Source organism: Centroberyx gerrardi, chromosome 9 (genome assembly GCF_048128805.1).
Source record: "Centroberyx gerrardi isolate f3 chromosome 9, fCenGer3.hap1.cur.20231027, whole genome shotgun sequence".
NCBI classification, from domain to species: domain Eukaryota; kingdom Metazoa; phylum Chordata; class Actinopteri; order Beryciformes; family Berycidae; genus Centroberyx; species Centroberyx gerrardi.
Window position 1 is genome coordinate 1,456,193 of NC_136005.1, and position 15,056 is coordinate 1,471,248.

At 44.4% G+C, this 15,056-nt stretch overlaps 2 protein-coding genes across 2 annotated transcripts in view; both read left to right on the forward strand.

Moving 5' to 3' along the window:
• Positions 1–380: 380 nt before the first annotated feature.
• On the forward strand, positions 381–11,704 carry LOC139908153 (uncharacterized). Its single transcript, XM_078285595.1, has 10 exons — positions 381–490; positions 692–769; positions 2,131–2,295; positions 2,606–2,788; positions 3,672–3,866; positions 4,424–4,570; positions 5,718–5,873; positions 6,484–6,624; positions 7,114–7,165; positions 11,229–11,704. Exons 1-9 carry the CDS (start codon positions 434–436, stop codon positions 7,162–7,164), a joined length of 1,173 nt encoding a protein of 390 aa, XP_078141721.1. The 5' UTR covers positions 381–433; the 3' UTR covers position 7,165; positions 11,229–11,704.
• Positions 11,705–14,081: 2,377 nt separating this feature from the next.
• Positions 14,082–15,056, forward strand: part of LOC139908157 (cocaine- and amphetamine-regulated transcript protein-like) — a 1,098-nt gene continuing 123 nt past the window's right edge. Inside the window, exons 1-2 of the mRNA XM_071894746.1 lie at positions 14,082–14,210; positions 14,525–14,608. Coding sequence (XP_071750847.1) covers positions 14,082–14,210; positions 14,525–14,608 — 213 coding nt within the window. The remainder of the gene's footprint in view (positions 14,211–14,524; positions 14,609–15,056) is intronic.

The window sequence follows — 15,056 nt, forward strand, 5'->3', positions numbered from 1 at the left end:
ATCATATTAAAAGGATTACTGAGCATGGGTGAGAGAGCACAGATCAGGGCACTGTTAGCTTTCTTACAGGTTTTTTTTTATAGGATATGATGGATAAACAGGGATAGGGTGCTAGGGTGGTTGACATGGATAGGGATTTTATAGTAAGACAAGGTTGTAAAGCATGGAGGATAAAATGTAGTTTAGGGTGTGTGTGTGTGTGTGTGTGTGTGTTTTGAAGGGATTTAGATTGTAAGTCTATTGCCTGGTCCACACTCCGGGGCAGAAGGTGGCGGTAATGCACCAATAAGCTGGATGCCAACCACCGTAAAACAAAAAGAACAGTAGCGCAGTTTATTTTGAAATTGTTCACCGGAAGTTACCTTGTTGATTCTCGCGAACTTGACACTGGTGTTGTCAATGTTCGTTTGTGAAATTAATGTGCTTTTAACAAATGACAGTTATGGCTGAGTGTAAAGAGAATATTGTTTTCCGAGCAAATGGAGAGGGGGTATGTTTCATCTCTGCGTCTGGGTTCATCACGAAAAATGACATTTATGGAACAAGCTAATATCGGCTAAGTTAACTAACAAGTCAACGTTAACTCAGCACACCGGGGAACAGTTGGCTAGCTAGCTGCTAATATCTAACGTTAGTTGCCAACTTGCTAGCTTGTGACTTCTTGGTCTCTAAACTTTTCTCCTCTCCACAGGACGAGGCCGCCGCAGCGGTTGCAAAAGATGACTTTGCCCTCGTAAAAGCCTATGAAAACGCCGTCAAGCCGTTTAAGGTTCAGTTGAGATTTCACATTTCGAAGTGTGATTGCAACTGCAGCAGAAATAACTGACTTTACAGTTTCTCCCGTAACGTTACTCTTACTGTACAAGGCTGTCAGCTAGCAACGGTTGAGCACCAGTACCTGCCGTTCTACCTGTTAGGAAAGATCTGCCAAGCTCCATTTAAAATTATATCAATTCAGACCTTACCTCTGACCTTACTTTTCTACACTAGTACATACCCGGTAGAACATGATTTAAAACGTTATAGAAATAATTTGGGCATGCTGGTAAATTCGGCATATAGACGGTCCACAAAGCAGTACTGTATTTAAACAAAATCTCAGCTTTTAGAATTTGTTCAGTCTACTCGATACCGCCCACTAACGTTACGGTCCATTCTGTGTGGACGGAGACTGTGGGAATAACAGGCGAACCAGTCATAAAAGCTGAAGTTTTACTGAAATGAGTGCTGCTTTATGTGTTGGATGTATGCCGAATTGAAGAGTGGATCCAACAGCCCTTTAAACGTATTAAGCCATGTTCTGTTAGGCAGAGATGGGCAGTATTTCTGTTACTTTTATTTGAAATACGTATTTCAATTACTTTTGAGTATTTTGTAACTGGTATTTGACAGGGCTGAAAAAATTCAAATGTAATTTGTAACAAGATACTTTAGAGTGGAGTAATTTTGTATTTTCAAAATACTCAAAATACTTTCTCCATGATTCATAAAACAGAAAAAAAATTCATGTAAATACATCTTAAAATGAAGAACAATACACTTAGACACACTCACACAGTGATTTTGTAAGCCCACACTACTCACAGTATTTCCGTAATCAAGTTCATCTTCTGTGAAGTCCCCCCCCCCATATGTGTGCAGGTGTTTTTGCCTGGGTAAAATATGTACATACACAGTACAGGCATATGCATATACAGTAGCACTCTACTTCCTGTTCTTCCTTCCTGTATGGTTCAAACTCTCACCAGAGCCTTGTGTACATTATAAAAATCTGAATGTTCTGCCATTTTGTACAAATTCTGAATGCCCAATGTTACAAATGTATTTTCCTTTATTTTGAAAATACATGTATTTTATCTTGATACATTTTCTGGCTCCAGTATTTTGTATTTTATTTTGATACATTTATTTGAGGGGTATTTTGTATTTTGTAACAAGATACATTTTAATATATCTTTGCCCATCTCTGCTGTTAGGTTACACTGCTGTCGATAAGTAAGGCAGCGTTAAACTGCCAGATTTTTTGACGCAGTTTGGCGTCTCTTCTCTCTGTACAAGAGAAAATGGCATGTATCAGGGCTAGCCGCGTTTACGTGATTCTGAATTCCCGATGTTTCTTCCTCTGTACAGCCAGCTGATGTGAAAGACAGTGCAGCCTCCACAGAGACAGACAGCAGAGAGGAGCAGGGAGACGGGCAGGCAGACAGACAGGCCGACAGGGAGGGAGACGGGCAGCGGGCGGCCGATGGAGAGACGCCCTGCCCGGCTGCAGCGGAGACCAGCGCCCCGTCGAAGGTAACGGCTGAGTCAAGTCCGGCAACCAGTTCACTGAGGTCTTAACTTTAATCTGAATAACTCACTGCAGCTTTTAGTTCCCAAAGTTGTCCTGTTAGTCCCATTCTGTTTCCTCTTTTATATGTGGGAGAATGACTCACTTTTTTACAGCATCACTTTGGTGTCCTGTTTGAGATGTTCTCACTGCTGACATGCTATTGCTAAAGTTTAATTACATTATATACATTAACATAAAATTACTTTTTAATGTCAGTTACACCTCTCTGTCTGTCTCTCTCTCTCTCTCTCTCTCTCTCTCCCTCTCTCTCAGTGGGCGATCGGGGCCCGGTGTCAGGCGGTGTGGTCGGAGGACGGCCGTCTCTACGCCTGCTCGGTGGTTTGGACGGACGGGCGGCGCTGCAGGGTCCGGTTTGATGGTTACGGTAACGAGGAGGAGATGGAGCTGAGCGCTCTGAAGAGTCCGGAGGCTGCAGAGCCGCAGAGAGACAGACGGGTCAGACGGTGTCAAATATCTTTATCTTTTTCACACTTTTAGCTGGACTGCCTTTTTTTGCTGTGAAGAAATTGAAGCTGTCCCCCTGTCTCACAAATGTAAAGCCAGTCAATAATGTAGGAATTACATTATTCCAGCCAGTCAATAATGTAATTCCTGTAATCCACAGCAGACTAATCAATTGACAAACTGCTGATAATTCATAATTCAGTGAAGACAGATAAGCCAAATGCAGACTGTGACCATTGCAATATACAAGCATGGCAGCGATGCTATAAAAGACCCAACTACAGGCTGGGAAATCATCAGTCAGCCAACCAGACACTGTTGAATGTTAGTTTGTGTCTGGTAAGTTAGTGTAGTCCAGTGGTTCTCAACCCCCCCCCAACCCCCAGGTTGAGAACCACTGGTCTAGTCTACAGGGAACCAACCATCAGTTGTAGTCTGCTGTGCCAAGATCTAAAAACTGTGTTTCCCCTGGCGGGGGGTGTTCAGTTCACACCATGGAAGAAAATTATGATCGTTTAGTTATTGTTTTTCTATCGCTGGCTTTTCAGCGTTTTAAAAACCTCTTTGGGATTACAAAGACTGAAAGTAGACCAATGAAAGGGACCTGCCTAGTTGCCTGATGATGACCAGAGATCAGGCTTGTTTGTGATCTTATTATCTCAAACTACAAGCAAAAACAAAACGAGGAAACACAATTTTAGGGGATACAGCTTTTGGCACAACACCTGTAAGTTTGGTCTTTAATTGGAGTCCTACTCTGTTCTAAACATGTAGTTGGCTGGTGAAACGGTGAAAGTGTCTGGTTTATTGGAGCAGCAGTGAGTTTGCTGCCTGCCTGGCTGTGTATCAGTCAGTCTGATCCTGGTTGTCCCAGGTGTGGAAGGTGGGCTCCCGGTGTCGCGCCGTCTATTCTGAGGACGGCCTGGTCTACCCGGCGGTGCTGGTCTGGGTTCGAGGGGAGCGCTGCACCGTTCGCTTCGACAGCTACAACAACGAGGAGGAACTAGACCTGATCGACCTGCTGGCCCCCGATGAGCTCAACGGGCCCAGCAGAGCCGCTTCAGCCAGGGTAAGACCGGGGGAAGACCGGGTGAAGACCGGGGTTAGACCAGGTGTAGACCAGGGGAAGACCAGGGTTGGACCAGGAGAAGACCAGGGTTAGACTGGGGTTAGGGTTAGGTTTAGACTGGAGTAAGACTGGGGGAAGACCAGGGTTAGACTGGAGTAAGACCGGGGTTAGACCAGGATCTGCTGGCCCAGGCCTGGAAGAGTATGAAATTCTGATAATGGTTGGATTTCTCCCTGTTGCTGCTCAGTTCAGCTGCAACATGGACGAAGTGTTTCTGGCTGCTTCACCTAAAACTCTTTTCCCAGACGAGCGACAGAGGAGAATATTCCTCCACAACCACTTCCTCTATGTCTCATTAATATTCAAATAAGCCCCTCCCACTGACGCTTCCCGCCAAACTTTTGGTTTGTTAATTACAGCGTAGATTAGCCTGAGACCAGATTCTCACAGTTTCCTGTTACACCAACAATGGCTAAAACAAACGGTTTAATGAGAAATTGCATATTTTAGTTGGTTATCCCTTTAAATATGAAAATGAGTCAGTCTCTCACCTGCAGGCCGGCGGCCGGAAGCCGAGTCTGACCGGCAGCTCCGACTGGAAGAGGAGAGAGGAGAGTCAGGGAGAGAAGAGAGGAGGAGGAGAGAGAGAGAGGGAGAGGAGGCCGGCGTGGAGAGAGGAGCCGCCCGCCGCCGCCGCCGCCTCGGTGAGTCTGAGCAGCCACCAGCTACTGCTCGCCGCTCGCCGCTCGCCGCTCGCCGCTCGCCGCTCGCCGCTCGCCGCTCGCCGCTCGCCGCTCGCTGCAGGAACACAGGCAGCTTTGGGGAAATTATCCTGTTGGTCAGTTTAGTCGTTAAGTGATGAGAACACAGACTCCAAATCCATCCACCTGCCCCCGGCTTCCAGAGCTGAATCAGGCTTTTGAAATGAGCGCTGTATCCCACTTTGTGTGTTTGTATGATACACCAACATGCTGTGTTTCACCAGAGGGGTCAGAGGTCAGAGGTCAGAGGTCAGGGCAGCAGGGAGGTCAGGCAGGGCTTCAGGGTTTACTTTAAGTACAGGACTCGGCCTGACATGAACATTTCATAGTACGATTATCTTGACCAAAATTATCTCGATATATGATGTTATCTTGATAATTATTCAAAAGATGAAAACTTTAAAAACAGCCCTGTAATATGCTTCAATTATTTAAAAAATAATTTGTCATATCAATCTCAAGACATTTGACTCTTTTCTTCAATAACAAAATGATAAAATGCTGGTTTAGCTTGTAGAAACTAAGGATAGTTTTAAACAACACCAATAAAAATCCAGATAACAGCATCTAAAATAAGTCAAATGATTCAGCTGGTCTGCATCCACTTTAACTCAGCCAGCAACATGAATATAACAATTATTAGAGGGCTTCTCCTTTTGGGGAAAATAAAACATCAGTGAAGACGGACGAGTCGCAGTAATAAAATGAAAAAGAATTATGGGAAATCCAAATCAGGAACCTGGCTGGAGTCTACAGGAAGGAATATAAAACACTCACAAATGAGATTCATCCACTGGCTGTTGTGGGGATTGAACCTGTGATGTTACAGATACGGGACGATCTGTCCTAAACACACAGGAGAAAGTCTTAAAATACCTGCAAATGACATAAACCATGCTGTCTAACTGAAAACGGTTAAATGCAGCATTATAAGTCTTTAGTGGTCTTTAAAATGTTATTTCTCACTCAGACTTATATTCTTACAGGTGTACTTCCACGGTTATTTCATTTGCCGCATTGGTCTCATATTTTATTTTAACTGTTATGAAAAAGGTTTTAAAAACTCTTTAAGGTTCTGCTGTGTGTGCAGGTTAAAGAAAGGCCCAGTTACCTGAATAAAGCAGAGAAAGATCCAGGAGACAACAGGAGAGGAAACTTCCAGAGAGACGGAGCAGAGAAACCAGCCAGCAGCCTGTTCTCCCTTTTCCCTCCGGTTCCTCCTCCTCCTCCGACCCCCGGCTCAGCGGTGAGACTCTGCCGGGTTCCCACAGGCTCGCAGGCCGCCGGGGGCTTATCAGTGTGTCATGTATACAGGCTGTGTATACACTTTCTGTATGGAAACATGTTCAGAAAACAGAATTTAAATTCAGTCGTCCGCTGGAACAAATCTCATCACTTTCAATCTAAGTCATTTACACAAACACAAGATCTCAAGTCAAGACTTTAGAAACCTTTTCAAGTCATCAAAGTACAAGTCAGAGTCAAGTCCCAAGTCACCAGAACCCAAGTCAAGTCTCAAGTCTTCTCTTCATGCATCAAGTCAAGTCTCAACCAATTAAAACTGTGACTCGAGTCCAAGTCATGTGACTCGAGTCCCCACCTCACCTAACCTAAGATTACACCAAGTCCAATCCAATTATTTTCTGTATTTCAAAAGGCAGCGACTGTGAAGTCTAAGAGGCAAAAACATACTTTTTTTTTCCATCAAAGGATCAAAAGAAATGTTAAAAACACAGTAAAACCTTTAATTATAAAATGCTCATTTGATTTTCTGCGTCAGATTATCGCATAATGATGTTAAAGCGGTGCTTGTTTTCAAAGCGTCCCAGCTGTCCTGACAGTGTGTTCCTCTGCAGGAGTTTGTGTCCTTCGTCCCTCCTCCTCCTCCTCCTCCTCCTCTCTGGGCGTCCGGCGGTCGCTCCGACGTCGACACGGCGACGCTGTCGGCCATGTTGATGTCCTGGTACATGTGTGGCTTCCACACCGGCAGCTACATGGTCAGACACACACACACACACACCTTTCTTTCTTTCTTTTTCTTTCTCTCTGTCTTCCATTGTCTGCTTTCTTTCTCTTTTTGTCTTTCTCTCTGTCTCTCTGTCTCTGTCTTTCTCTCAGTTTGTGTTTCTCCAGAGAAGTTGAACTGTTCTGTCTGCTGGTTTCCACTGAGCAGCTGAGGGAGAGGAGAGTGTTTTCCTTCTCTTTCTCCGGCTGCTCTGTGGATTCGAACCGGCAACCTTCCGGTCTCAGCCCGCCCCGTCACGTGATCACATGATCACATGATCACGTGATCACATGATCACATGATCACTGCTGAGACAGATTCTGATATTTTGAGTTACAGTCTGTTGTTGGTCACATTATGGATGAAAGATTCAGCCTGTCTGCAGTGAGTCAGCAGTTCTCTGAGCCTCATCAGGTCACTGCATCATTACATGTTCCAGTATGAAGGTTTTGTCTCTGATCCTGATCATGTGACTCAGCAGGCTCAGCAGCAGACCAGAACCAACTCCAGACCCCCGAGCTGCAAGGACTGAGGTAACAACATCCAGACGGGAAGACTTTCACTGTCTCTACTGTCTCTACTGTCTACTGTTTCTACTGTTTCTACTCTACTGTCTCCACTGTCTCCACTGTCTCCACTGTCTCTACTGTCTCTACTGTGTCTACTGCTTCTACTCTCTACTGTCTCTACTGTCTCTACTGCTGTCTCTACTGTCTCTACTGTCTCTACTGTGTCTACTGCTTCTACTGTCTACTGTCTCTACTGTTTCTACTGTCTCTACTGTTTCTACTGTCTCTACTGTTTCTACTGTCTCCACTGCCTCTACTGCTGTCTCCACTGTCTCTACTGTCTCTACTGTCTCTACTGTTTCTACTGTCTCCACTGCCTCTACTGTCTCTACTGCTGTCTCCACTGTCTCCACTGTCTCTACTGTCTCTACTGTTTCTACTGTCTCCACTGTCTCTACTGCTGTCTCCACTGTCTCCACTGCCTCTACTGTCTCCACTGCCTCTACTGTCTCCACTGTCTCCACTGTCTCTACTGTCTCTACTGTCTCTACTGTTTCTACTGTCTCCACTGCCTCTACTGTTTCTACTGTCTCCACTGCCTCTACTGTCTCTACTGCTGTCTCCACTGTCTCCACTGTCTCTACTGTCTCTACTGTCTCTACTGTTTCCACTGTCTCCACTGCCTCTACTGTCTCTACTGTCTCTACTGTTTCTACTGCCTCTACTGCCTCTACTGTCTCTACTGTTTCTACTGTCTCTACTGTTTCTACTGTCTCCACTGCCTCTACTGTCTCTACTGTTTCTACTGTCTCCACTGCCTCTACTGTCTCTACTGTTTCTACTGTTTCTACTGTCTCTACTGTTTCTACTGTTTCCACTGTCTCCACTGCCTCTACTGTCTCTACTGTTTCTACTGTCTCCACTGCCTCTACTGTCTCTACTGTCTCTACTGTCTCTACTGTTTCTTCTGTCTCTACTGTCTCCAGTGTCTCTACTGTTTCTACTGTCTCCACTGCCTCTACTGTCTCTACTGTCTCTACTGTTTCTACTGTCTCCACTGTCTCTACTGTTTCTACTGTCTCCACTGCCTCTACTGTCTCTACTGCCTCTACTGTCTCTACTGTCTCTACTGTTTCTACTGTCTCCACTGCCTCTACTGTCTCTACTGTTTCTACTGTTTCCACTGTCTCCACTGCCTCTACTGTCTCTACTGTTTCTACTGTCTCCACTGCCTCTACTGTCTCTACTGCTGTCTCCACTGCCTCTACTGTCTCTACTCTCTCTACTGTTTCTACTGTCTCCACTGCCTCTACTGTCTCTACTGCTGTCTCCACTGTCTCTACTGTCTCTACTGTCTCCACTGTCTCTACTGTTTCTACTGTCTCCGCTGTCTCTACTGTCTCTACTGCCTCTACTGTCTCTACTGCTGTCTCTACTGTTTCTACTGTCTCCACTGCCTCTACTGTCTCTACTGCTGTCTCCACTGCCTCTACTCTCTCTACTGTCTCTACTGTCTCCACTGCCTCTACTGTCTCTACTGTCTCTACTGTTTCTACTGTCTCCACTGCCTCTACTGTCTCTACTGTCTCTACTGCTGTCTCCACTGTCTCTACTGTCTCTACTGTTTCTACTGTCTCCACTGTCTCTACTGTTTCTACTGTCTCCACTGTCTCCACTGTCTCTACTGTCTCTACTGTCTCTACTGTCTCTACTGTCTCCACTGTCTCTACTGTCTCTACTGTTTCTACTGTCTCTACTGTCTCTACTGTCTCCACTGTCTCTACTGTCTCTACTGTCTCCACTGTCTCTACTGTTTCTACTGTCTCTACTGTCTCCACTGTCTCTACTGTTTCTACTGTCTCCACTGCCTCTACTGTCTCTACTGCTGTCTCCACTGTCTCCACTGCCTCTACTGTCTCTACTGTCTCTACTGTTTCTACTGTCTCCACTGCCTCTACTGTCTCTACTGCTGTCACCACTGTCTCCACTGCCTCTGTCTCCACTGCCTCTACTGTCTCCACTGTCTCCACTGTCTCTACTGTCTCTACTGTCTCTACTGTTTCTACTGTCTCCACTGCCTCTACTGTCTCTACTGTTTCTACTGTCTCCACTGCCTCTACTGTCTCTACTGCTGTCTCCACTGTCTCCACTGTCTCCACTGTCTCCACTGCCTCTACTGTCTCTACTGTCTCTACTGTTTCCACTGTTTCCACTGTCTCCACTGCCTCTACTGTCTCTACTGTCTCTACTGTTTCTACTGTCTCCACTGTCTCTACTGTTTCTACTGTCTCCACTGCCTCTACTGTCTCTACTGCCTCTACTGTCTCTACTGTCTCTACTGTTTCTACTGTCTCCACTGCCTCTACTGTCTCTACTGTTTCTACTGTCTCCACTGCCTCTACTGTCTCTACTGCTGTCTCTACTGTCTCTACTGTCTCTACTGTCTCTACTGTTTCTACTGTCTCCGCTGTCTCTACTGTCTCTACTGCCTCTACTGTCTCTACTGCTGTCTCTACTGCCTCTACTGTCTCTACTGTTTCTACTGTCTCCACTGCCTCTACTGTCTCTACTGCTGTCTCCACTGCCTCTACTGTCTCTACTGTCTCTACTGTCTCCACTGCCTCTACTGTCTCTACTGTCTCTACTGTTTCTACTGTCTCCACTGCCTCTACTGTCTCTACTGCTGTCTCCACTGTCTCTACTGTCTCTACTGTTTCTACTGTCTCCACTGTCTCTACTGTTTCTACTGTCTCCACTGTCTCTACTGTCTCTACTGTCTCTACTGTTTCTACTGTCTCTACTGTCTCTACTGTTTCTACTGTCTCTACTGTTTCTACTGTCTCCACTGTCTCTACTGTCTCCACTGTCTCTACTGTCTCTACTGTTTCTACTGTCTCTACTGTCTCCACTGTCTCTACTGTCTCTACTGTCTCTACTGTTTCTACTGTTTCTACTGTCTCCACTGTCTCTACTGTCTCCACTGTCTCTACTGTTTCTACTGTCTCTACTGTCTCTCCTGTCTCTACTGTCTCTACTGTCTCCACTGTCTCTACTGTCTCTACTGTCTCTACTGTTTCTACTGTCTCTACTGGTTAGGGTTAGTATGGAGTTACAGTACTGTGCAAAAATCTTCGGCTCATGTAAAAAGTTCTGTAAAGCGAAGATGCTTTAAAAAATAATGAAATGTTTCTAAATATAAAAATAAAAGACAAAATGTATATAAAAAAGTCTAGAGTGCCTGAGACTTCTGCACAGTACTGTATGTATTATATTAAGCAAAGTAACAGCCTGTCATACACAGATGGCCACAAACACAACGTTCTCCAACCAATTTAAAATAGTTGATATAGAGTGAAATATATTTTCTACTGTAAGGAAAGGCAAACTTTATTTATACAGCACATTTGCAAATTCAGTGTGCTTCACATAAAACCAGAAAAAATACATAAATTGACATTAAAAAGAAAGAAAGAAAGAAAGATAAAATAGGTAAGAAATAAATAATAAGGATAACACCTGTTTCATACAGATGATTTAGCAGAAGCCACAGAGAGGAGGAATGTTTTAGCGGACAGTGGGAACATCTCAGAGCTTTATTCCAGTAACTGGGAGCAGAATAACTAAAAGCAGCTTCAGCAGATTTAGTTTCCACCCTGAGAACCTGAGAAACAACTGGCAGACGGTCCAGGGGAGCTCAGAGGTCTGGCTGCAGGATCTGATGCTTTACTGTAAGAGAAACATTTAAAACAGCTTCAGGTTCAGGTGAGAGTCGAGACACAACGAGTCCGTCCCTCCGCTGTCGGCGGGACGGTTTGTCCAGACGGGGCGCTGTGATGTCACCCATCAACACCGTCTCCCACAGCAGCGAGCGGACGTCCAGCAACCAGAATGTAACGCAGAAGTCAGTCGTGAACGAGACCTCAGACCGTCTGTCCCATCTGGACTTCCTCCAGACCAGGGGCAGGACGCTTCTTTTATTTCAGTGAAGAAGAGTTCAGATCTGTAAACTGAGCGTGCTCATCAGTCTGTCATAGCGCAATTTTGTTGTTTGTTTATTTGTTTTTATTTGTTGTTGTTTTTTTTCAAGGTTCTGCGTTGCAGCCAGAGGGATTATGGGAAGAGACTCTGCTGCTGCGACGGTTCAGATAGCAAGAGGAAGGCTGTTCTTTTTTTTTTAACCTTTTATTTATTTATTTTATTTGTTCTTGTTAATCTTCTCGGGGAAAAGGCAAAAACCTTGTAGAGAAGGAATCCTGTTTTCTGTGTTCAGATGGAGTTCCAGTGACGTTCTGATTTTCTGATCCTTGTTGTGAAAGTTGTTCCAAGCTGTTTGGTTTCTGTTTCGTTCTTTAAAACACTCGACTGAAGAGTGCCGTGTTGTTTTCTACTTTCAGTGTTTGTTTCTTTGTGGGAAACGTTGGAAGGCTTGATGTCAGAGGTGAAAACTCTGTTTTATTTATTGGTTCTGAGTTACTGAGATCTTCTTGTTTTGGAAAAAGTCTGATTGTCGTTCATTTGTGAAAATAAAATGAGTATATTCAGAGTAAAGACTATTTTGTTAATAAAAGAACGGTGATCACATTTTCATTGTACTTTCATCTTCCTCTTTGTCGTTGTAAACACACCACACAGTGAATGGCACCCTCTGGTGGTAAATATAGGAACATGTATGTTAAATATTGGAACATGTATGTTACAGCAGCAGCTGATGACAGGATCGTCTCCTCACATTATCATCCTGTTGATATTCACTGCACTGATGTTGTTAATGCAGATATTCTGTTTATTGTGACCTGGTTAACTCTCATCTCAGTCAGTAGAAACCCGAACATGACAGCTGCTTCATACTGATGATGAGCAGAATATTGATAACAGGGAAACTGTTTGCTTTGTGTTTATTTCCTGTATAAAAAAGGGTTTAAGGATTCATTCAGCAGCACATGAGCTCCAGTCTGCAATACTGTACAGCACCTGTAAACACACTGCAGTACTGCAGTACTGCTCACCTGTAAACACACTGCAGTACTGCAGTACTGCTCACCTGTAAACACACTGCAGTACTGCAGTACTGCTCACCTGTAAACACACTGCAGTACTGCTTACCTGTAAACACACTGCAGTACTGCAGTACTGCTCACCTGTAAACACACTGCAGTACTGCAGTACTGCTCACCTGTAAACGCACTGCAGTACTGCAGTACTGCTTACCTGTAAACGCACTGCAGTACTGCAGTACTGCTCACCTGTAAACGCACTGCAGTACTGCTCACCTGTAAACGCACTGCAGTACTGCTCACCTGTAAACGCACTGCAGTACTGCTCACCTGTAAACACACTGCAGTACTGCTCACCTGTAAACACACTGCAGTACTGCTTACCTGTCAACGCACTGCAGTACTGCTCACCTGTAAACGCACTGCAGTACTGCTCACCTGTAAACGCACTGCAGTACTGCTCACCTGTAAACACACTGCAGTACTGCTCACCTGTAAACACACTGCAGTACTGCAGTACTGCTTACCTGTCAACACACTGCAGTACTGCTCACCTGTAAACGCACTGCAGTACTGCTCACCTGTAAACGCACTGCAGTACTGCTCACCTGTAAACGCACTGCAGTACTGCTCACCTGTAAACGCACTGCAGTACTGCTCACCTGTAAACGCACTGCAGTACTGCTCACCTGTAAACACACTGCAGTACTGCTCACCTGTAAACACACTGCAGTACTGCTTACCTGTCAACACACTGCAGTACTGCTCACCTGTAAACACACTGCAGTACTGCTCACCTGTCAACACACTGCAGTACTGCTCACCTGTAAACACACTGCAGTACTGTGGACAGGTAAGAAACAGTTTATAAGCTCAGAATAGATCAGTGACTTTTTTGTCCCCATGGGAACATTTGGGTTGCAGTGTCACACTGAGCTGCTCACAGGAATATCAAAATATACAGAGAGCACCAATACTGTTATTGTTGTTGCACCAAGAGCACCAACAATAACAAATAGAATAAAATAACAAAACAAAACGCCAGACAATGCACATCATCAATATGCAATACACTGTGCAATATGCATGTGTTGTGTATGGAGATGGCATTCAGCCTCAGTCCTGTGTGTGTGTGTGTGTGTGTGTGTGTGTGTCTGGAAATGTTCTCATTTCACTGCTGGTTGAAGTCGATCTTAAAATGAAATAATTAAACTTCTCCAACCCCTCGCCATGTTAAACAGAAGGTTATATTTAATGCAGGGCTCCTGGTGATGGCTCCATGTTCAGGATGTGATGCAGCAGGATATTAAAGCTTCTTGTGTACTTTGACGTAAACAGTGACACACACACACTGACCCGGAGGATCAGACCGCACCGTGCTGCTCTGAATCCTTTTCTTAAAGGAACAATCCCCTAAAACTCTGTAACTCTGTTAAATCAGCTGTTAGTGATGTTCTTTACATCTCTGTCTCTAGTTTTAATTTATTCATTTATTTTACAAATGTTTATTTTTAGTTTAGTTTTTATTTAGTTTCAGTTCTAGTTTTAGTATTTTTTTAAAGGTAGAAGAAGTTCACAATATTGTGTGTATGTTTGCAACAGGTAGGCCTATTGTGTCATACAAACAATTAATTTTTAAAATGTATTTACATCATTTGTCAACGATAAAAGTATTTAATCTTGAAGAGGCGTGTAATTTCCACCAGTAGAGTCTGAAGCGTATTTCTAATGATTTTCCTTCGCTCCACCTCACCTCCTGTGCAGCAGAGCAGCTCTTTCTGCCCTGTGACCTCTGACCCCGCAGGTCGGCGGGGGGTCAGTCTCATCATCAGACGGTAAACATCAGACCGCCGCCGCTCCAGTATAAAACCTTCGCACCGCCGCGCTCCGCCCAGAATCCACCGTCCAGCCGCATCCCAGCATCCCACGGCCCGGGTCCCGTCACCATGGTTACCGGCAGGATGCTCCTCCTCAGCGCCGCCTGCTGGGCGCTGGTCGTCCTGGGGACATGTGAGGACCTGATAGAGACCCGCTCTCCTGAAGACGCCGTCAAGACTCAGGAAGAGAAAGAACTGGTGAGAACCGACAAAACAGATTTTCACTGCTTCATATTTAGAGAAAACAGATGATGACGTCTTCTGAAATGTTTCTAATTTCTAAGTTAAGGACTGGATATAGACAATAACATAATTAATATTTAATAGTGAGTTTTTTATTCATTTTGTCAGAGATTTTTCAGATGGTGGAGATCTGAGTTTGTCAGGTTTTCTGGAGGTTGAACATCTTTCAGGGTGATGTTTTGACATGAATGTGATTGACATGTTAGATGTAATCCTGGACAGTCCAGTCCAGGTCAGACCAGTGATCTTCTCAACTTGTCCTTCAACAGATTGAAGCTTTACAGGAAGTTCTAGAGAAGTTAAAGAACAAGCAGCTGCCGTCGTCGGAGAAGAAACTGGGCTGGGTTCCTTCTGTAAGAACTACTAATGCATCAAATCTGCAGCAGGTTTAAATTACTGTATATTTAAATGTTGTGGAAAATACCCTCATCATACTGGAAGGTGCTTTGGATAAAAACATTCACCAATTAGCATGAATGTGTGATGTTTGAAGTGAAACTAACTTGTATTTTGAGATAAAAACGGATTAGGAAAGTTGCAAAAGTCTTATTTTCACTTTAGAAGTCAAACTCCTTGAAGATACCAGTTTATGTGGGTAAATTAATTCTGGATCGGGACTTTGAATATATATCTAAATGGGCATTTAGATGGATATTGGGTGTGTGTGTATGAGACAGAGAGAGAGTGTGTGTGTGTTTAAATGTATGTTAGTGTAAGTTCAGTGTGCAGTAGGCAGGATGTTATATTTTCTTAATGTGTGTCACAGGTTGCTTAAGTGTGTGTGTGTGTGTGTGTGTGTGT